This window comes from Hippopotamus amphibius, chromosome 16 (genome assembly GCF_030028045.1).
Source record: "Hippopotamus amphibius kiboko isolate mHipAmp2 chromosome 16, mHipAmp2.hap2, whole genome shotgun sequence".
NCBI classification, from domain to species: domain Eukaryota; kingdom Metazoa; phylum Chordata; class Mammalia; order Artiodactyla; family Hippopotamidae; genus Hippopotamus; species Hippopotamus amphibius.
Window position 1 is genome coordinate 12,104,611 of NC_080201.1, and position 23,634 is coordinate 12,128,244.

The 23,634-nt window shown below is 43.5% G+C and overlaps 1 protein-coding gene across 3 annotated transcripts; it reads left to right on the forward strand.

Moving 5' to 3' along the window:
- The first annotated feature begins 2,543 nt into the window (after positions 1–2,543).
- On the forward strand, positions 2,544–21,784 carry TMEM231 (transmembrane protein 231). 3 transcript variants are annotated; one of them, XM_057712722.1, is made up of 7 exons: positions 2,544–2,775; positions 2,875–3,044; positions 14,433–14,561; positions 14,884–15,027; positions 16,599–16,680; positions 18,732–18,837; positions 19,206–19,806. In XM_057712722.1, the coding sequence occupies exons 1-7, from the start codon at positions 2,637–2,639 to the stop codon at positions 19,384–19,386; spliced, it is 951 nt and encodes a 316-aa protein (XP_057568705.1). In that variant the 5' UTR covers positions 2,544–2,636; the 3' UTR covers positions 19,387–19,806. The 3 variants fall into 3 exon arrangements, with proteins under 3 accessions (XP_057568705.1, XP_057568704.1, XP_057568703.1); XM_057712721.1 differs by lacking the exon at positions 18,732–18,837 and having other exon boundaries at positions 19,664–21,784; XM_057712720.1 differs by lacking the exon at positions 18,732–18,837 and having other exon boundaries at positions 2,544–2,737; positions 19,664–21,784.
- The last annotated feature ends 1,850 nt before the right edge of the window (positions 21,785–23,634 follow it).

Genomic DNA, 23,634 nt, shown 5'->3' on the forward strand with positions numbered 1-23,634 from the left:
CATGCAGAGTAAATTTCAAATCTTGGGGAGGTATGTGACCATGGAGACTGAGGGATGGCTAGGGCAATGGGGGCCGACACAAAGCCAAGTGAGGCTTATCAAGAAAGACTTCACAGGGGGACTTCCCTGGTGGTCCAGTGGTTAAGACTCCATGCTTCAAATGCAGGGGGAACAGGTTCCATCCCTGTTTGGGGAATTAGGATTCCACATGCCATGTGGTGTGGCCAAAGGAAAAAAAAAAGGCTTCACAGAGAATGTGAATCTTAGGTTTCAGAAAGAAGGGTACATTTTCCAAAGTGTAAACTTTCCTTAACAGATACCAACAAAGACTGGGCTTGGAAGAGGGAAATGGGAAGCCAGAGGTTTGGTGATATAAACACCAAGGAGAAACAAATGTTGGAAAGTACTGAAGCAAACATTCAAGAGTTCTAACCTGATTGAAGAGACTCTGAATTGGAGTTTATAGAATAGAGTAGAATATGATTTAAAAAATGCGTAGTTTTAAGAGAACAACTCTCTTTGTCCTTGGAGGTAAATTGCATAAAATATGAGAAAATTATGGGAATTGAAACTGAGAAGTCAGTTCTTAGTCAAGAATGTGTGAAAATGACATAATATACACAAATCTTTAGCATTTTTTTAAAATGTAATATTCTCTCAAAGAATTGAAGTAAAACCACAAAAAGTAGTTTCCTCAAATCAGGGCAGCAAAGAGTAAATATTAGTATCCGTTATTATTAAATACTTTTGCAAAGCTCATGGCATCTCAGAGGAGGCTGAAGCACACATACACCCAAATTCTTAGTAGTCACCTCTCTCTGTTTCAGCAGTGACTAAGCTGACACCAGCTACAGTATGTGTTTCCTTCTGCTGAAAGAAGGAGCTTTGGAGGCAAACGCCTCCTTCCTCAGAGCATAGCCACCCTCAGGAAGCAACATTAGAACCATCTATTCTAAATTTTATTTTAATGGTTATTTAAATAAATGAAAGACATTCACTTAAAGCATAGATACAATATAATGGCAGAATCATAACATAGATTTAAGCCTAACAGTTGTTGAATTTAAGAGCAGTGTTGCCACCCAAGAAAAGCCCTGGATAGTGTTTGGGCAGGTCTTGACCTCTCTCTGTGTTGTTAGAATCTCAGCTGTTCTCTTCATCTAAAACCCACCTCTAGGTTATGCTAACTAGACTTAGCGTCATGATCGTTTTGAAATGTATAGAAATATTGAATCACTATGTTGTGTTAACAGGAACTAACAGTGTTGTAGGCCAATTATACTTCAAAAACAAACTCATAAAAAAGAGATCAGATGTGTGGTTACCAGAGGTGAGGTGGAGGGAGGGGGGAATTGGATGAAGGCAGTCAAAAGGCACAAAATTCTAGTTATAAGTACTAGGGATGTAATGTACAACATGATAAATATAATTAACACTGCTCTACGTTATATATGAAAGAGTAACTCCTAAGAGTTCTCATCACAAGGAAAAATGTTTTTTTCTTTTTTTTTAATTTTTAACCTATATGAGATGAGGGATGTTCACTAAACTTATCCTGGTAATCATTTCATGATGTATGTAACTCAAATCATTATGCTGTACACCTTAAACTTATACAGTGCTGTATGTCAATTATATCTCAATAAAACTAGAAGGAAAAACTCCTCTTATAGGTGGCCTTCAAAATAGGAGCATCTACTATTGGACTTCATTCTGAGGACATACCTTACACTATCTCTTGGCACTGCAATGTGATCCTTCAGGGCCTTTTGATGAAGAACTTGGCTGTTGACTATGTTAAGAAAAACTCCTTAAAAAAATTTTTTTTAAATCTATTTATTTTTGGTTACGTGGGGTCTTAGTTGCTGCACGCAAGATATTTCGTAGCCTGTTCGAAATACTAGGGGGCGGGTGGAGTGGGCGGGGAAGGTATTTGATTAAGTGATACTCCAACGTTATCTTTGGGGAGGACCATAGCTTCCTCTAAAACAGGTAGCCAAGCGTGTGCCCAATTAAGGTAACAAAGTATACCAGAGATATATAGTAATTATTCTTTCTGTCTCTCGAAGAGCAGGGAAGATTTGTGTCCTGTTTCCGTGTCTGATCTGTTTCCGTGTCTGTCCTGCTATGGATTATAGTGCAGGCGATAGAAAGTTTGGAGACAAAGAGGTCTGGTTTGGTCTTAGCGCAGCACCAGGTCCAGGACCACTGCCTCACTTATGTTCTGTGTTTTCCTCCAGTGTAGGGTGTGCTGTGACTGGTGGCACTTAAGTATACAATGAACTGCATTGGAGATTAACAGATGACACATATGCAAGTATTTACTTTGTCAACGTTTATGAAAATCTTATTTTACCAAAATGTTCACACGGGCGATGGCGACGACCTTGGTGCACGGAAACAGCCTTCGCGAAAGCGCCAGTAACGGTTAAAGCGACTACTACCGTCCACTTGCGAGCGCCGCCCCCTTTAGCCCCACCCCTTCCGAAGCCCGCGTCCTTGCCATTGGTTCATTTCCCTGCGCCGTCGGTCGCCGTGGAGACCAAGGCTATGGCAACCAGGAGAAGCCAAAGTTGGTGGACCCTCTGGAAGCGCGGAGGGGTCGCGAGCTCGTGGTCAGACCCGGCGCGGCGCTCATGGCGCTCTACGAGCTCTTCTCTCACCCGGTGGAGCGGGGCTACCGCGCGGGGCTCTGCTCCAAGGCGGCGCTGTTCCTGCTGCTGGCCGCCGCGCTCACGTACGTCCCGCCGCTGCTGGTGGCCTTCCGGAGCCACGGTGAGCCTGCCCCCGGCCGGTGCGCGACGCGGCTCTCCGCGGCGACCGCGCCGGCCGTCCTGACCTCGGCGCCTCCGCCGGCCTCCCTCCTTGCCTTAGGGTTTTGGCTGAAGCGGAGCAGCTACGAGGAACAGCCGACCGTGCGCTTCCAGCACCAGGTGCTGCTCGTGGCCCTGCTGGGCCCCGAGCGCGGGGGCTTCCTCGCCTGGAGCACGTTCCCCGCCTTCAACCGGCTGCAGGGGGATCACCTGCGCGTCCCGCTCGTTTCGGTGCGTGGTTCCCGCCCGGGCCCAGCCGGCCGCCGGGACTGGGCTGCGGTGGGCATGGGGGAAGGGGTGGGACGGAGCGGGCGAGCGGCCGCGGCCCCGGCCCCTGTCGGGGGGAGCCCGGCTGGGGTCTGAAGGGGTCGCGAACCCACGGGAGGTTGTGTGCACGAGCTCACTGGCCCGAGCTTATGTTAATTTCCTGGGGAGCAGATTTGTTGTTTCGTTCGACCTCTGCAAGCCCGTCCACCACCCCGATAAAATTTAGCTACTGCTGTCAGCGTCCGTGTCCTACACAGAGTCTAGAAGCCTGGGGGCAGCCTGTCTCCGGCCCCCGTCATCTCCCTGGGCCTGGCCCTTAGGGAGATGGGAGGGTGTCGCGAAGGTTGCTCTACGAGTCGTCAAGGCCGAGCGGTGTTCTCGTTAAAGACCCCGTCGTACCGCTGCAGTCGTGCCTCAGAAGCACACGCGAGGCACGGAAAGGGCAGGCATTTTTAGGCAGACTGACATGTGGAAGCCAGCGTGCTGACTGGTTAAGCAGCCTCCCCAGACTGCGCTGCTGGCGCAGGCCCGCCTGCCTGGGCTCGCCTCCTTAGAGGCTGCTCCATCCTGCCGCTTTCTGGGGTGAAAATGAAGCACCTTACTGGCTGTAATCTAGTATCTGGTTCAACATAAGTGAATGCTTCCTTTCCAGTCACCCCTTTGCTCTCATTTTCTGAAAACATTTTCCTTTAGAAGTAGGAAAATTCTGGATTTCCTTCTTCCAAAGTTGAATCTCTTTAGACATTTCTGAGATGATTGGCCTACCGTCAGATTTGTGTAGCTGAAGAAAAACATTCGGACTTTTCCCCCAGCAACTAAATAAAATGAAAAAAAAAAAAAAGAAAAGAAATCTGATTGGTCATATGAATAACCACAAACAAAATATGATTCCGATTACTTTTTATGATTACTTAATTTTTTTTCTGATTGTAAAAATGCATGCTCATTGTAAAGTATTAAACAGTTACAGGTATGTTTAATGACAAAATTAAAAGCTCAGTTTGGTACATGCATCAATACTTGTTAATTAACCTTCTTTTTAAGGTGTGCAAAGTATTTCATGATATGGAAAACTGTAATGGATTTACCAGTTTCCTGTTGGTGGATTTTTAATTTGCTGTTACTTTTCCACTATTAGAATATTGCAGTGAAAAAAAAAATATTGCAATGAACAAGGTTTTGAATAAATTATACACCTTTAAACATTAAATTGTGAGGAATTGGAGTAGAAGCTGTTTGTTGAAATTGTATAAATACATAGAAAACTAAGCAAGCAGGTAATTATTAACTCCAGAAAAATAAAAAGTAAGGAAAAGAAAAGTAATCAGAGTTATGAGTAAAATTTACATAATCATAATTAGGTAAACACTGAATGTTGACTAATCAAAATAAGAGTTTAACTCTACTGGGGGTATGGGAAGGGGGCAGCGCTGGCCGGGCAGCAAGGAGGGAAAGAAAACTAAATCATTCCTCCTTTCGGGAAGACAATAAAGGATGCCTGAAAGGGAAGTTGAGTAGTGCCAATGCAAATGTTATTTAAAAACATGGAGATACATTTCTAAATAACAAGGTGAAATTATTTGCCATGTGGATGGAAGCCTACTGGTTTTTGTAACATTGTTGAACACGTTGATTCTTTGAATGATTGGTTCTTTTAAATTTATTTAAAAAATAGAACTGGAGTAGAGACAAATTTCTTTCAGTAGTCCCTCCCTAATCATGACATGTTACCTGTTTTTATTTTTATTTGAAATTATAATGCCTCTGGGGAAGGGTGACTGTGGGTCAGAGGCCAGCATCAAGGTACGCTTCTTTTTCCACCTGCGTTTCCTTTACAAAAGTGAAAACAAAAGTTGTTGTCATTGTTTGTATTACAAACACACAACAAATTAACTTGCTAGTTTTATTTTAGGCTAGCATTCCCTGTCTTTTAAATTTTTGGTAGAAATTTTTTCTTTGCATTTGCATATTCCTATCCACCATACTCTTCTGTTTACTTGGGTCTAGGAAATAATCATGAAAACTTAAAATAATCACGAAAACAAGGATACAGGCTTAGGTTTCATTCATGTGTTCTTTTCACTTGTTCATCCACCTGTGAACTGGGTTGGTTTCCCAGTTGGATTGCTAGTTAGCCTCTTATCTCTGTAACCAGAAACCACTCCCTTGAGAGCACTACCCACCAACCCCATGCTTCTAGGGGGGGGTGTGTGTGTGTTGCGATTTTGTGAAGCCAAGACTACCTCTTGTTTTTATGGTGCCCAGAGCTATTAATCCTCTTTAATACTGGGTAATTTTACACTGTAAAACATAAAGCCAAAGTTCCTTTTCCTTAATCTTTTTTTCTCTCCATTCTAAGCCTGTGTCTATAAGTAATTTATGACCTTGTCATCTGTAGTCCTTCTCAGTAAATTATTTGCTTCCTTCCTGGTTGAGCTCTTGGTTTGAGAATAGTTTGAAATCATGAGATACAAATTAATGAGTTAGAAGATATAAGGGAAGTACAGAAAAAAAGTAAGCAAAAATTCTAGGAGAAAAACAAGGATAATACAAGAAGAGGTCTACCAGATATTAAACTAAATCTTAAAGCTCTAATAATTAGTGTGGTTTGGGGAATTGTATAAAAAGTATGGAAATGGACCCAAATATGACAGACGTGGCATTTTAAATCACTGAGTGAAGATGCACCTAGTCCTCAGAGACTGTACAGCAGAATTAAAGTCCAGATAGATCAAAATTAAATTTAAAATATGAAATCATAAAAGTACTGAAACAAATGAGTGAAAGCTTTTATATCTCTGAGTATGACAAAATCTAGAAGGCATAAAAGAAACATTTTTGACAAATGCAAGTATGTAATTTAAAAAATCATTGGCCTGTCAATTGTATCTCAGTAAAAGTTAAAAAAAAACAAAAACAGAAATCATTGGCCTGGTGAAAACCATAAGCAAAGTCAAAACATAAATAATAACCAGGAAAAAAGTTTTACTATTTGTATCACTTGTAAATACTGAGGATTTCAAGCCCCAGAGGCATCATCTCAAGTAATCCTGAGAAAACTGTTCCTAGTAGGTGCCGGAGGAGCTAGGATATACAGGAGTTTTGCAACAAAGGGCAGGTAGTAGGATCAAAAGATTACTGTTAATAAAAGAAAGCTAGATCTCAAGTTAAAGAATTTAGCACTTTGCTGTGTATGGGAAGATGCAGGAGTTTGGGCTCACGGAAATCATTCCTTTGATATGCAGCTCAGCTATTTGGGGACAGTATCACATCCTGAGTTTCCTCATGGCGCACTGTGGGGAGTGGCTGCAGTCTGATGGCTGCTAACTGGCAGGTATTCTTTGTTTCCTTCCTAAGTCCCTACAGGGCTCACCAGCTCACTGTCAGTGGTGACTGTAATTGCTGACGACTGTGACATCCTTTGTTTGCTGATATGGCAGTCAGTATTCTGTTTCTCAACACTTAACTCTTCAACATATGAAATCACACTCATAATTAGATGCAAATTAAGAATAATTGAGATATTTTTATCTATCAAATAGGCAAAAATTGAAGTTTTGTAGCACTGTGAGCAAAATGTAGGGAATCGTGCAAGCACTGCTGTATGTCACTGGTGAGAGTGTAGATTGATACAACCTCTTTGAAAGGCCATATTTGTTTGTCTATATTTGTCAAAATTACCAATTCATGTGCCTGCCTCTACTTCTAATGAGGTATCCTAAGGTTTGTGCACACATGAAATGGCATATGTGAAAAGTTGCTCACTGCAGCATTTGTCTGTAATATCAAAAGATGGTAAACAACCTATGTAGCAAGAGAAGACATTTAAAAAATTGTGTTGCATCTGTCTAGTGAAACATTACATAGCTTTTTTATTTTAATGAAGTTGGATTTATATATGTATATGTGAAATTACCTCCAAGAGAAATCGATAACTATAAGAAACAAAAAGTATGTTTCCATTTGTATAAAAATGGAAAAAATAACAAAAATACATAAATATGAATGTGTGTATTTATGTTGCAGGAAGAGGGGGGACCCCTTCCAGGGCCCAAGAGTGGGCTCTTGTCTCACACTTAGAAATGAATTGTCTGAGGAGACACATGTGCTGACAAAGCAGGAGACTTTATTGGGAAGGAGCAACCGGGTGGAGAGCAGGATGGTAAGGGAACCCAGGAGGACTGCTCTGCCACGTGCCTCGCAGTGTTGAGTTGTATGGTGATGGGATTAGTTTCTGGGTTGTCTCTGGCCAGTCATTCTGACTCAGGGTTCTTCCTGGTGGTGCAGGCATCGCTCAGCCAAGATGGATTCCAGCGAGGAGGATTCTGGGAGGTTGGTAGGACATATGGACTGGCATCTCCTTTTGACCTCCCGGATTCTGCCAGTTGGTGGTGGCTTGTTAGTTCTGTGTCCCTTACCAGGATCTCCTGTCATAAAACAATTCATGCAAATGGCTACTGTGGTGCCTGGCCAGGATGGATGGTTTCTGTCAGTGGTTCCCCTAACATTTACATAGACAAACATGCATGCTTCAGCTATCTCTGGAAGAATTCAAAAGAAACTAACAACACTGATTGCTCTAGGGAAAGAATAGATGGCTGAGGTTAAGGTGGGAGAGGAACTTTTCCACTGCCTAGCCTTTTGTACCATGGGAATGTAATACATATTCGAGATTTTTAATTTACAGTAACAATTTTTAAAGGAAAAATTTAGAAAGTGCCATGTAAAACAAAAGCAAACCAAAAAACAGTAAAAATTTAAAAGCAGGTAAGTATATAAAATGCCACAGTTACTTTGAAAAAGTTTGCAGTTCCTCAAAAAGGTAAACAGAGTTCTCATGTGTCCCAGCATCCCTACTCCTAGATACATCTGTATCCCCAGAGAACTGAGCACGCATGTTTACACAGAAACTTGTGCACAAGTGCTCATAGCAGACTCATTCATAATAGCAATAACAATTCAAAAAAAAAGTGGAAACAACCCAAACGTCCATCAGTGGGTGAATGGATAACAAAATGTGTTATATCCACAATAGAATATTACTCAACCACAAAAAGGAATGGAGTCATGACATGTGCTACGAGATGGATGAAGTTTTTTGCTAAGTAGAAGAATCCAACCACAAAACAGCACATGTTGTATGATTCCATTTTGATGAAACGTCCAGAATAGACAAATCTATAAAGACAGAAGGTAGAGTAGGGATCCTAGGAACTTGAGGAATTAATTGGCGGAGAGGAGAGTTGGATAGTGTCTGCTAATGAGTATGTGCTTTCTTTTTGGGCTGATGAAAATGTTTCGAAATTGGAATCAATGGTGATAGTCACAACTTTGTGAATATGCTAAAATCTACTGAATTGTAGGAAAAGGGTGAATTTTATGGTATGTGAATTTTGTCTCAATTTTTTTTAAAAGCAGGTAGGTGATTTCCTGGTGATATGCTTAGAAGCCACAGTAATAAAAATTGATATTGGAAATTCCCTGGTGGTCCAGCGGTTAGGACTCCGTGCTTTCACTGCCAAGGGCCTGGGTTCGATCCCTGGTCCGGAAACTAAGATCCCACAAGCCATGCAGCACAGCCAAATAAATAAATTTAAAAAATGAAAATTGCTGTTGATTTACTGTGCCTCTGACATATGCTAAGCATTTTATCATTAGATAATATGTTTAAATTCCTTTACATAATACTTGGTCTTTAATAATCATTTAGTAAACTGTTAGCCATTATTTTTTTTGCATATATTAACTCTTTCAGCCTCACAGTAACCTTGTGAGGTAGAGGTTATACCCCATTTTACAGATGTAGAGAACGAGACTCAGAGAAGTGACATAATTTTTAGCTCTCCAGTGAGCGGTCAGGACTACAGCTCAAAGGTTTCTTTTTTTTTCTTCTTTTTCTTTTTTTTGGCTGCGCCGGGTCTTAGTTGCCACATGCGGGATCTTCATTGCGGCATTTGGGATCTTTTTTTTTTTTCAGTTGTGGCATGCAGATCCTTAGTTGCAGCATGCATGCAGGATCTAGTTCCCCCAACCAGGGACTGGCCCCGGACCCCCTGCATTGGGAGCTTGGAATCTTACCCACTGGACCACCAGGGAAGTCCCCAAGGGTTTCTTGTTTTGTATCATATACTCAACCCGTAGTACAGCAAAAAACTTTTCTAACTCTGAACATAAAGCTAGATTGACTACAACCTGTCCAAGAAACTGCCCAGAAAGCCAAGGAAGCAGTGGTTTTTGGTCAAAGTTTGACCAAATGCTTGGAGGTGGCTAATCGTGGAAAATTTCTTGAAAGTCAAAAATGGCCTTGCTTCTACTTTGGTCAGCTCACCTTGGACAGCGTCCCTAAATTCCCTGTGCTTTTAATGCTTTAAAAGTCAAATTTCTTGTTGTTTCTAACGAGAGAAGAAAAAAAGCAGAGTGACCTTTTTCCTCAACGAGTCTGACTTGGTTTCATCTGTGACCCAGAGAATGTGGGGCTGAAGGCTACAAAAGGATGCAGTAAGATGAGTGGAGAGTAATTGTGTGTGTCTGAGACATGTTTTTTCATATCTTGGAAACCCTGTCAATGATATCTTTTAAAAACAAAAAAAAAACGTTTTATTTATTTATTTATTTTTGACTGCGTTGGGTCTTCGTTGCTACGCTCAGGCTTTCTCTTGTGGTGGGGGGTGGGGGGCGGTGGGCGCTGCTCTTAGTTGCCGTGCCTGGGCTTCTCATGTTGTGGAGCACCGGGTCTAAGCGCTTGGGCTTCAGCAGTTGTGGCACACAGGCTTAGTGGCTCCTCGAGCCTCGGACCAGGGATCAAACCCCTGTCCCCCGCATTGGCGGGCGGATTCTTAACCACTGGGCCACCAGGGAAGTCCCCTGTCAGTGGTATCTTACAATAGCTCTTGGCCAGAAGACAGGCTTGGCGAGTCCTCATTGCCTACATATGCAGACCTCTAAAGTACCAGCACCAACACTTGCAGAAGGGACATCAGCAACTTGAAAGAAAACCCCAGAGACAATAATAAAACATTTTAACCCTAAGAACCAAGTGATATGCAGGTAAGGGAAGGTTCAAGAGGCAGTTAACAGTAGGATAACTCCACATAATTTTAAAGCCTGCTTAAGAGTCCAGACTGGTGGATTTTAGTTCCCTTTGTGAATGTTTTTTAAATGCTGTATCACCAGTGTACTTCATGGCACAAAGGACAAACTTGCATAGAAAAGTACAGATAATACTGAGTCAAAAGGTGATTCAAGAAAACAACTATACCCCAATTAAAAAAAAAAAATTGAGACGTGCACCCCCCCATAAAAAGTTTTAATAATCCCTCGATCAGTTTATTTTGCATATATTTTTCTGTGTTCATAAATATGATATCTGATATTAATGCACCTAAGTCTAAAAGCTCTTTCAATAAGTATAAAATAAATACCCTTGGTGATTAGAAAGCAACGTGTCATAGTTTAATTGGAAATATTTTTGCTTTCTTACTGATATATAAAATATCGGTACATTTTATACTTAATGGTATCTTAGATTAAATACAGGTAGCAAGGATTTTATAAGTCTAGGAGACATGGAGTAGTGGTTCCTACTTTGCTGGAGACTCAAAGACTGGTGTCAAAGAGCATTATCAGCTTAAAAAGAAAAAATGGGACACCCCAATGATGACAAGTATGCGGTAAAGCAGATACTGGTGTAAACTAGGAAGTTAACTTTCATTAAAAAAAATATGACTAGAGAATTCGCTGGTCGGGGAACTAAGATCCCAAAAGCCATGCAGCTCAGAAAAAAAAAAAAAAAAAGAATATGACCCTGAAGAATAAAAAAAGTATGAAAACAAACAGGAGCGAAATAAAATTCCAGCAAACTATCAAATAGTGTAGAATCCCTGACGAGAACAATGTTGTAAGTCAGGGCACTTTGGAAACAATGGCACTAGTTAAATTTACAGCTACTCTACTGTCCGATGCTGTGCTGGTTATTAGGTCTTGTCTCAACTCCAAACCTACCCTCCTATGCTCTCCTTTGTGATGCTCATGCTGAAATACTGAAAACCACATTTTCCTCTGCCCACGGGCTCCCTGTTAGATCCTGCCAGTAGGAGGCATGCTAAGCCTTGTTCTGGGAGTGGCAGAAAACCAGAAATTGCAACCAGGGTGAAGAACCATTGCTGGGGTGATGCAAACAGCAAGGAGTACATCCTTCCTCCAGCCTTTACTGACTCCCTCCTGGGTTCTTCCTCCAAGCTTCGAAGGTACCAGCACCGGCTGACAGCACTCCCTTTTTGAGGTCTGAGTCCCAGATCCTTGAGGTAATGTCAGCCTCTTCCTTTTCTTCTCCCTAGGTAGTTACCCTGCAAAAAGTGTTCCCTTTTTGCCTTTTTAGTCCACTAATGCCTATTTTATTAATTATCCCCTATACTAAATTCCCCTGTTAAAATAACTAGTTTTTTTCTTCCTGATTGGACCCTGATTGATACAGGTGGATTGATGGGCATTGACTAAATCCAGCAATACCTGTATTTATCCTATGTGGTATGTTAGTATTGATTTCACACATATCGGTAAAGGATTAACCTGTTTTAACCCCAGAAATCTTTGAAATTAGGGTTCTTGTGGGCTACTATAGAATCAGGAGTCAGAAAACTTAAGTCCTAGCCCCAGTTCTGTCACTGGGTTCCATACCCTCTCTTGGCCTCAGTGTAATTATATAAAGAGGATGACAGTACCTACCTCTCTAATTATTGCTAATTATTGCTAGTAATAATACTTCTGGGATATGCAGAGGGAGGAGGCAGATGATCCGTGGATAAAGAAATTGCTCCAAGTTGCACATACACCTTCTATATAAGGTGATGGTGTGATTTATGAATTTTCTTAGCCAGACACACCCAGTGGATTTTAGTTACTAATCTTGAACTTGTGTTGAAGGATTAGCTCATAGAACACCTGCCTTTGTAGCTGTTGCATTTTGTGCTAAGCTTGGTTTGAAGTAAATGGAATTAGATAATTGATTCCATCAGTGGTCCAAGTGATAGCACAGCAATGTAGCCCACCTTGCCAGCCCCAAGGGAGCGAGAGTCTTACTCGGTGACAGGTCCTCTGTGGGAGATGCACCGTTTGCACCATCACTCATCCCCATGGCCCTCTCTCAGCCCTCGTCTTCCGCTGTCTCCAGCTCATGCGCTCTGCTCAGCTGCACTGGCCTCATCTCACTCTCAAACACTGACCCACTTTCACCCAGAGCGCGTGTGCTTTATTAGCCTGGACACTCTTCCCCAAGATGTTTCTGTGCTTTATCACCTCACTTCACCTGACTTCTTGTACAGTCAGGTTCCTGAATACTTTCTATAAAGATTTCTGTTAAATTCTACCCTGGTTGTCCTCTAACTTTACCCTGCTTCATTTTTCTTTGCGGCACTTAGCACTACCTGATATTAGCACATGTGTGTTTACTGATTTACTTTCTGCCTCCCTGGCTGGGAATGTAAGCTCCATTAGGGTGGGGACTTTGTCCGTTTTGTTTGCCATCCTATTCCCAGAACGTGAAGCAATGCCTGGCGCATAGTGGGCCCTCAGAAAATACTTGACAGGTTAATGAGTGGATTTAACAAGTAGACACCAATTATGGTGCTGTACCGGATCTCTCCCCTGTGAACTTGGAATGAAAGTGTGCTGGCTTTTTGCAAAAAGATCTTTCCTAACCAACATCTGCTCCTTGAGTTTATTTTAAGTCTGGACATTTTAGTCCTGGAAAGAGGACCAGATTTGAACAAAGATGTGGTTTCATATCCTGGCTTTGCCAATACTAGCGGTACTCCATAAATCTCTTAATCTCCCTGAGCCTTGATTTTCTCATCTATACAATGGGGGTAGTGCTTGCTCTGCTTACCTTCAACTTATTGTAAAGGTCAAATGAAATGTGTTTCTCTCCCTCAGGCTGTATTAGAATCTGGATTCTTGTGGCAGTCCCCTCCTGGCTTCTGTCCTCTCTTGCGAGTTGTTGGTCTTTGTCTTCCTGTCCAACCCTAAAGATCCAGGAAAGCCATGCATCCGCTACAGAGAGTCAACCTGACTTTGTCTTCCAAGTCTTCCCAGAAACCAACTGAAAAAAATTCACAGGAAGACAAGGCAGCCTCTTTTCCATCCTACTCATAATTGCTCATACATAATTGCCTCGGTAACCTGATCGTCAGCCCTGGTAACAGATATCCCTCCCCTACACCTGCAAAGCTGATAGAACAGGACAGAGAAAATAGTATCCAACAGAAGAGAGAAGGGTAGGTTTCTTTATAACAAGGCCCAGGATAAGGACATTATTGTCTAGAAGGAAAGAAATGATTGAAAGTTTCTGAAAACTGAGATATCTCCATCTCAAATGACCTTATTAGCCTGAAAAAGAACAAAAGAATCTCTTCCCCCACATAAAGGTAGGTGGGGAATTCAGATGGGAATGCTGATACACCACAGCAGAATCCTTCTGGGAATCTACAGTGGAAAAGGCTCACTTGTAGCAACAAGATCCAGAGTCGTGCCAAGGCATCATGTCATCAGTGATCACATTTCAGTGACCATCTTTCTGCTAGTCATTTTAGGGTCATTGTGAGGTGAGACTGGATTCCGGTGTTTTTTTATGAGCTGTAATTTGTCTTTTTCTCTCCTCGGATCTCTGTTTTCCCTACGTCCATGTCCATAATTTATAAAGTACCTGTGTAGTTTTAATGCCTTACTGATTTTACTTAGCTTCCCTTTTCATTGTATTGATTGCTACTAAAAGACGTACTAGGCTTTAAAGTCCTGACATCAGTCCAACACAGAATATGAAGCAAAGACACTGTGGTTAAAAGAATATATAAATAGAGCTTGGTGTTTTTCTGCTGAATCTGGGGAATGCATAATGGTTAGGATTCTTTCTTTTCTGTTTTAGAAAGTTGACTTCTGGAGAAGTAGAAGTCTGTTCTGATGTGGTTTTTAAATGTTCCATAGAAATTCAGGCATGTTTCTAAAAAGGAAAGAAAACACCAGCAACAAAACAGAAAAGATCAAATGAGACAACTGAAAGAGAACAATGTATCCAGATGTTTACACTGTTGTTACTGCCACTTCTAGGTCCCCCCCTTCAATTTGGCCCTAGAATATTTGAGAGGCTCAAGTATGCATTTCCGAGGCCATGCGCGTGTGTCTCTTTCACCAGTATTGATCCACTTATACCTCTGTATTTTTCTCTTTTCTTTCGGTGAGTGAGATAATGCCTGTGTGTGGCAGAACTGTGAGTCACTGTATATGTCCAACAGTGAGATGGATTCCTACCTGACTTATTAAGTAAGGACCAGGGTCACCGGCCTCTTTTGGATTTCCTAGACTAGAGAAGAAGACAGGAACCAGGATGGGAAAATGGACTTGTTACATTTTAAACTGGAGCTTCCCCTGCAGTCCACCGAGCATGTTCTTGGTGTGCAGCTCATCTTGACGTTCTCCTACCAACTGCACGTGAGTCCTCTCCCTTTGGTCTTTCAGTGGAACAGAGCCTCCTTTCTGATTTCTGGGAAAACCCACACTGCAGAAGACTCTTTTCGGAGGTGTCATTTGGGATTTAACTGCCGAAGTTAAATTTGAATGTTTTTCATTGAGGTCACATTAATTTACATGAGCTGTTAATAGCTCAGAGGGTTCTGGGCAGAGTGCTTCCTGCATGGCTAAGCAAGGCACAAGAGGGACGGCTAAGTTTCAACCACAGATGGGTGACGCTTAGAACCCAGAACCCTTCGGATCTGACCGAAATTGTTACTGTCTCTGCTTCTAATGATTTCAGAGGATGTCGACATTCGTGATGCAGACTATGGCATTTCTCCAGTCATCCTTCGCTGTTCCAGGGTCCCAGTTATACGTGAACGGAGACCTGAGGCTGCAGCAGAAGCAGCCCCTAAGCTATGGTGGCTTAGATGTTCGGTACAATGTAAGGATGCTTCTTTCTCTACCTCTCTTTTGATTCTGTATGTTACTGTTTGTCAGGTTCTTTGAAGAGGGAGAAGGGAACACTGGAAGTAGCATTTCTTTGTGGGTGGCACAGAAAAGAATTTCTGAGGAATTCTTTCCATGAATTCTTTCAAAATATGGAGACAGATACCCCTGTGTTTACATCTAAAAAGAGAGGGAAAGAATTTGTCTTCACCTTTAAGAACTGAATCGTTTATAGTTTTCAGGTCCCGTGCACACACACACACACGCTGTATTTCAGGTGATCTTTTCCAGTCCATGTGAAACATTTGCAAAAGAATACTAATCCTCCTTTGTTAAGCATATAACACATGCCAGTTGTAACTTAAGAGGTTTAAATGTGTCATCTCATCTAATCATCACAGCAGCCTCACAAGATGCCTTCCTTTGCAGTTTCCCTGCTCTACAGCTGCTTGTCCCCCTTGCTCCTTTCTAGCCATACGGTTCTTTTTTGCTGTTCTTCAAACCAAGGAAGCAGCTCCTGCCTCAGGGGTTTTGCACTTACCTCTTCCTCTGCGGAGTATCCACGTCACTTACCCTATTGTTCCATTCTGGTCCCTGTTCACAGCCCCCGAGCACAGCCCTTCCCTGACATTCCTTCTAAAGAGCATTCACCTATCCTTCCATCATCCCTCACCCAGGTTTACTCTTCTTACCTGCACCTGAAATATTAGAGGTTTTCACTTTGTTCGTTTGCCATCTCCCCAAGTGGTAAAAGCGCTGCCGTCTTCTGTGTTCTCTCACCCCAGTGCTTAAAACAGTGCTGCCTCATTGTAAGCACTCAGACAGAGTTGATGAGAGAATGAACTCTCATTTCACACATGAGGAAACTGGAGCTTACAGGGTTGAATTAATTTTCCCAAAGTCCCACAGCTTGAAAGTAACAGAACCATGAATTGTCTGAGGCCAGAACTCTTGCATCTGGTCATGTTTTAAGAACCTTTACATTATCACAAAGAGGCCCATATAAGTTGGGCTGAGCTACTTTTGGAAATGAATATGAGATGTTATCAGTTATTATAGGCATAAACCAGGACTATTCCAGATAAACTGGGATTCATGGTCACCATAGCTACAGTCAACATATGTTTTTTAAAAAGGTGGAGACTATAAAATAGAAACTTAATGTAGCACTTTTTATTTGAAGGTTTGTATATTAGATTATGTCAACAGGAATATGATATTAGAGGGCAGATCTTTCTCTTCTTCAGAGGATTATGTGCTTACTATTTGCACTTTATCCTATTTCCCATCAGCATAGAGAGGGGTATTTTATAAATAGCTTTAAAACCTGTAAAAGGTGGATATTAACCCCTTGTTTCCATCCCTGCAAAAAAAAAGACAGAGTAAATGACTTAAGTTGTTGCAAAAGAGTTCATTCATCCTTAAAGAAAAGATTATCTATACTGGAATAGGCCACCAAGCACAAGAGGGTGGTCTCTGAGATCAGCCTGGGTGGGCAGGAGGGTAGAAAAAACGAGAGGGGAAGTCGCTTGGATGCTCACACCACATCCTCCTGCCACATCCCAGGTATCTGTAATCAACGGGACCAGCCCTTTTGCCCGTGACTACGACCTCACCCACATTGTTGCTGCCTATCAGGAAAGGAATGGTGAGTCATGCGGAGAATTCATTCAGCTGCTTCTCAAGGACTTTGCAGGTTAACGGGGATATTGGAGAGAAACAGAATTAGAGCCCTTGTCATATGAAAATATCCAAACCAGTGAGTGCTCAGTTATGGAAGGTGAGCAGGTTACTCAGGATTTGTCCTGATCTAAAGACCCACACCCTAACCGTCCCCTCCACTGCTCCTGTGCTCCAGCAGGTTAGTGCCAATTAACTGCCATATTTATCACACCATTTATTTGATGGGTTTACACACACACAGACACACACACACACACACACACACACACACACACACACACACACACACACACACACACACACACACACACACGAAGGTGAGTCAAAAATTACCCGCACTCCGGTTATATTAAAATTTCTGTTGACCTCACTGTCTTATCAGCGCTTTCCGTTCAAGGCTACTGTCTCCCCAGTCACTGCTGTGCAGATGCGAATGTGTTACATCAGTTCATTTGTAACTGCGGTGCAAGCAAAAATGGATGCCCCGCTTGTGATTTGCATGAAAGAAGAGCAGCGTGCAGTGACTCATTTTTTTGTGGTCTGAGGGTGTACTTGGTGCCATTATTTTTTTTTTTTTTTGGCACACGGGCTTAGTTGCTCTGCGGCATGTGGGATCTTCCTGGAGCTGGTATCGAACCCGTGACCTCTGCATTGGCAGGCGGATTCTTAACCACTGCGCCACCTAGGAAGCCCCAAGGTGCCATTATTTATCGAAGACTTTGTGAGAAAGTGTTTTGTTTTGAAGAAGTGTGTATGAATGGATAGAGAAGTTCAAGGAAGGTCGCACAAGTGTTAGCCATCAAGAAGGAGCTGGATTCACTTCTGATGAAGAAGTGAAGACAGCGGTGCATTCATGGCTCACAGCTCAGCCTAAAACATTTTTTAATGAGGGAATACGAAAGCTTGTTGACAGATGGACAAAGTGTATTGAAAAGCAAGGAGATTATGTTGAGAAATGATGTATTTGTCTTTTCTAAAAGTTAATTAAAATAAATTCTGCAGCTAGAGTGCAGATAATTTTTGACTCATATTTGTAGACACGTGAGTTACTCACCACACCACACCTATAAAAGAAGCCAAAGACAAGTTGTTCTCCATAGTTTTCATATGGAAATAGGGAATGTGAGTGACTCACCCCATGTCAGCAGCTGAAGTAGGAGAGAGCACCCAAGGTTCTGACAGGAAGGCAGAGGGTGTCCATCCCTTACAAGAGGCGGGGCTCTCAGGCTGTCCCTGAGTGTGTGCTTGACTCAGCACATCTGGCTGCTTGGTGGTCTGAGGTTTTCTCTAAAGGCATCGAAAGCATTACTTGGCAACCAGACATCATAGCTACTATACATAGACATTTAACAAGTCAGGGGACTGAAATTCCAGTATTTCTTTCTGATTTTATGTAATACACTCACAGCAGTATTCTAAAAATAAAGGAATTTTATTTTACTTTTTTGCGAGCTCTTAGTTCCCTGACCAGGGATTGAACCCGGGCCACAGCAGCGAAAGTGCTGGGTCCTAACCACTGGACCACCAGGTAATTCCCCCAAGTAAAGGAATTTTAGAACACAACTTAAAAACATTTATCTACAAATCAACTTTTCTTTCTTTATTCCTTCCAGTCTTTGTCCATACACAGATTTTTTTATACAGTTCCTATCATAGTTTAGAGACACTTAGTGATCTAACTTATCTTTTGTACTTTATAATATAGATATTTCCCTATGCTGCCACAAAGGTTTACTGGGTTTTCTTTTTAGAGGTAGCATAGTATTCCTTTGCTTAGCCATTCAACAATTGTAGAACACATAGACTATTTGCAAGTTTTTAACGTATTTTAACAAATATTTTAACAAATAATATGTGAGCAACTTTGAACATTCAGTTTCTCTTTCCTTTTGAATTATTTCTTTGGGATGAGTTCTGAAGGGCAGAATTTGCCCAAGAGGTCTGAGTATTTTTATAGCCCTCAATATTTTATTGCCGAGGAGAGCATTCATGGGTTGCCTCCTGACTGTGTTGCAGTAACCACTGTCCTGACTGACCCCAACCCCATCTGGCTGGTGGGAAGGGCTGCAGAAGCTCCCTTTGTGATTAATGCTGTCATCCGATACCCCACGGAAGTCATCTCATATCCTTTCTGTTAAAGGGCCAATAGTAGCTGGGTTTCAAAAAAGAAAAGAAAGGATTCCTCGGTTGTCCCATGAAGGAACAGATGTGGGAAGCCTCAGGTTGGAAACTGCTACAGATGTAGCCCCACACAAGTGACTCAGTCTGTCTGCAGTTCATACAGGAAAAAAAATATTCATTTCCTGTTCATATTTCTTTTTGAGCAATTCTTCTAGGTCAGAATCATCCATATTTATATCTTAATAATTGTTTATTGTCTCTTTTATCTTAAGGGTATTTGAAACATTTTTGCCATTTTCTGTCTAAACTAACCCTTTGATTTAACATTTACTTAGAAAATGTCATCTGTGATTCCTTAACTGTTTGTACTTATCTACCAGGATTCTGGGAAATGATAAAGTTTGCCTGGATCCAGTATGTCAGTATCCTATTTATTTTCCTCTGGGTGTTTGAAAGAATCAAAAGATTTGTGTTTCAAAATCAGGTGGTGACCACAATCCCTGTAACAGCAATGCCCCAGGGAGAACTGTATAAGGAGCATTTATCGTAAGAAGACCCTTTCTGAAAACTCAAAGCAGGACCCTGGCTACCTCACGGTTGTCTTCTGAGAACTGCCATCTTATGAAATTTCTGAAAAAAGCTCATGGACACTTGCCCGCGCGTGTGCTTTTCCTATCAGAGACAAAGAACGATCCTTTCTAATTTTCCTCTGCACAAATTCTATATCTTCTAAGCGCCTACAAAAATAATCAGAGACTAGTTTGTGGAAATGTTTCTGAGGGTTCCCAAAGGCTATAATTTGCTTTTGTTTTTGTTTTTTGCCTCAGACTTGGATTTCAGGAGAAAACTACAGTCAGTTCAGACAGCTTGGAAAGAGTCCCATCTCTGGTCAAGCAAAGACTTTTCATCTCTTGAACTGAGAAACATGCTATGCATTTCTTCCCCCTATTGTAAACCAGGTTTTACTCTTTGCACGGCTCTCTGGTGATAGATATGCAAATCATCAGCACTTTCCACTCCTGGGCATCTAAATTTCCCATTCAGAACTGATTTCCAGAACTGAGAGGCCTTTAACTGGAGATCTGGAGAGAGAGAAAGGGCGTGCTCCAGAGCACGTGTGCACGTGCGGGAGGGTGGGCGACTTGAGGACACTAGGACCGTCCGTCCACCTGCCCTGGGTCTAACAGACAGTCGTCTGTGGGCAGCCCAGCTGAACAGCCCTTTATCCCTGCCCTGCTGCGGCTGGCTCTTTGCCCGCCGTCTGTGCCCCTGGAACAGCAGGCTGCAGTCAGAAGTGCTTCCCCATTCACAAGCCCCTCAGCCACAGCGGGGGAAGCAAGGAGTGTAACAACAGGTTCTTTCTCTCTGGCCCGTACCCAACAGCCTGGACACTTGCCACTCCTTCTCCTTGACAGCCCTCCCCCTTCTTGAAAAGGACATGGGTGACAGAGGAGCTGTTGTTGGTATTGGCTCCCACTGCCTGACAACCACAGAGTTTACTTGGAGGGCTAGCGGGAAGCCCAGATACTTGTATTTCCCTTGCCTAAGGAACAGGGTGCCCAGCAGAGCGGGCCGCTTTGGGGAGGAGACACAAGGAGCAGGGAGGGGATAAAGAGGATGCTAGCCAGGGCAGCCCAATCCGGGCCTGGCCATTAGCAGAATGATACGCAAGTCCAGCCAGATTACCCTTACGACCAAGTGAGTGTCTGCAGAAGAGACCACTGGAAGGGCCTCTGTCGCACGTGGAATACTGATTCTCTATCCTTGCCCTAAGGACAGCTGGACCTGCATTATGATCCTGAGATATCATTGGCACTGGAAGAACACTGTGTGATCCATGCTTCATGCCCATCCACACACACACTCCTGAGTACGTGCCTCAGTTTACCCTGGAGACTCAGTTTTTATTTCGAAAGCACCTTTTCTTTCAGGCTGACCAAAATAAGAGTTTTGGAAACAAAGCTGTTTTGAAGTATTCAAGCACAAAACTATCCTAACACTGGCCCCTCTGTTTTTTCTTTTAATATTTTGGGCTGTTTATATGTCTACGGTTTTTGTTTTTTGTTTTTTTTTGAGATTTAAATACAAAATTGTCTCTGGATTGAGGTAGAGATATGGAAAGCATAGCTGAATATGTGTGTAAACATGGCTTTACATTTTATTAAATTATTTTCATGCAAAATGTATATAAAGAAACATGATGTTTTGTAACTTTATAATTAAAATGTTCAAACTGGAAGGTTGCATGTGGCTCTTTAGAGGGACAGTATTTGGAAAGGGGAGGATGGGGAGGGCAGAGGTTGTGCACACTTCTTCGGGTTACTCACTACCAGCCTTGCTTTGCCAGGGATCTGCCCAAAGACCTTGGAGCTTTTGTTAGCTCTTTGGCAAAAATCTTCTGGCCCTGCCCCAAGTAAATGTGAGTTTTTGGTGGAATCCACATAGCATGTGGAAACCACAGGCTGGAAAATTACAACTGCGTCTGGTGAATATCAAATTATTTACGGATCGGATGTTGGTAGCTTCTGAACCTGAATCACACCGTATGGTTGCAAGAGGGGGAAAAGGTGGGAAATATACAGGATTTTATCAACTGGGCTGCAACCCATAGCTATGTCAGGGTTTGAGACAATTAATGTTTGGCAGGGGAGAGTTCCTTATTTTGCCAAATGATTATCCAGTTTCTGTTTGAATCAGGTGAGAGCCCCGATTAAGATTAATAAAGCAATGAATAAAGCCTTCTTCTTCCTCTTCACATTCATGGTTTGTAAAAGAAGTTTTGTTTCTTTGTGACGACATGAGTTCTAAATATCTATTGGGGGAATGTGTAATTACAGAAACCTAAAGAAAATAAGTTATCTGTAAATTGCTCCCTAGAAGTTATCACTGTTAGCATTCTGATACACATCTTTTTAATCTTTTATTTCTAATTTTTTTTGCTATCATAAAAACACATCTATTAAACTTGCATATAAATCCTTTTTGCTCGTTTATTTTCTTAAGATAGATCCTAGAAAGAAATTACTAATTCAAAAAGCTTATGACCATTCTTAAGGATTTTAATTCATCTTGCCAAACCGCATCCTGGAAAAAATGCGCTAATTGATACTCTGAGCAGCAGAGATTTCTTTTAGATCCCACCACGGATTACAAGAGGTCAGAATTCTCTTTTTCAGATGCTTGGACTCTGCCCTGTTGTCTGTAGGAGGAAATAACATCTTTATTTATTGAAACCTACCCTGTATATATCGGGACCTGCTATCAAGCCTAAGCCTCTGGGTTGAGGCTAGAGCACGAAGGAGACAGGAGGAGGGGGAAAGCCAGCTGTAGGCCTAGCTTCTGAGGGCCACCTGATGTCCCGGACTCTCCCAGCTCGGCTACTACGTGGGGAGGCCGCGCGGATCTGCCTGGCATCAAGGTTCCTGGGACTTGGCTTAGGGCTGAGGCCGAGGGCTTGGGGAGCGGTTTGGATTCCAAATCCAAATCTTTTTGCTGCGAGGATGCCACCGAGAGCGAGGAGGGGCAAAATTAAGATTCGATTTCCTTCACAAGGGCCTTTTGTGTTCCCAGTAGCCTCCCTTCTCTGGGGACTGGAGGGGGAGATAACTTTTTCGGTCAGTTAGTGGGATGAGAGGTCACTCCGCGAGCGCCTTCTGACATCCTTGGCCAAGCCGTGCGCCCCCGGGAGCCCCCCGAGCCCACCTGTGCCCTCCTTCCCCTGGGCTCGCCCGCGCCCGCCCCTGGACGGCCGCCCCTCCCCCGAGGCGTGGCCCCTCGGCCCGAGGTGGGCAGGGTAGCCGGAGCTGGGGGCCAACCGGCTCTTTCCTTCCTTCCCTCCCGCCCCGGCTCCCGCCCGCCGGCTCCGGGACCGCAGCCACGTCTGAAAGCGCCTCATTGTGCGCGCTCCGCTCCGGCCGGCAGCGCCGAGCAGCCCCGCGGGCCGCGGGCGGCCGCACAGGTAGCGCGGGGCGCGGGGCCGGGCGCCGAGGGGGCTCCGGGACAGGAGGACCCGAGTCCGTTTCTTGTCCTTGCCCCGGGACTGCTCCCCCAACAGCCCATTCTTATACCTCTCTTCTTTTAGGGGACTCCCGTCCTGTTTCCAGGTTCCCGCCGCCGTGGGTCTCCAGGTGCCTCCAATATCTTGGTATCCGCCTCCCAAGTCCCTGCCTCTTGGAGCCCTCTCCCCGGGGTCGCTGGGGGCCTCTTTATAGCCTTGGGACCTTGCGGAACAAATCGGTCGCAGCGGACTCTCCCCGCGAGGAGACAGAGTGGCTGTGGTGTGGACCTTGGAAAAGACGACGTCCAGGAGCCTTTGCTGAGACTGGGGCCAGAGGCGTCTGCCTCCGTAGCGCCAGTCGGGCGGGGACGCCTCGCTTGGGGTACGTTGGTTCGTCCTCTCTCCGCGCGGGATGCTCACACCCTGGGCGGCCTGGGCCTGTGTCAGTGGCACAGCTAGGGAGGCATTGATCTTGCAAGCCGGGTGGGCTGTGTGAGTTGGAGCTGAGGGTGGCGGTGATGGTGGTTTTATCAGAGCGTGAAAAGAGCATCGCCGCCCCAAAGTAGGCTGAGTTGGAAAGTGTCTTCCTGGGGCTTCAGCTGCACGGGAGATCCCTGCTTGGGGATTCCTTGTCTCTTGAAACTTGAGTTTCAAAGCGTATGGCTTTCATTTAAAAAACTTTCCAAGGGCTTTTTTTCCGTGGAACCCTGTTGGAAAAGCAGCCTGGTGAGTGCATTTGGAACCAAATCTAGCTGAATTTGAGTCTGGTGGCCCCTGCTCCTGGCTGCGGGATCTTGGGCA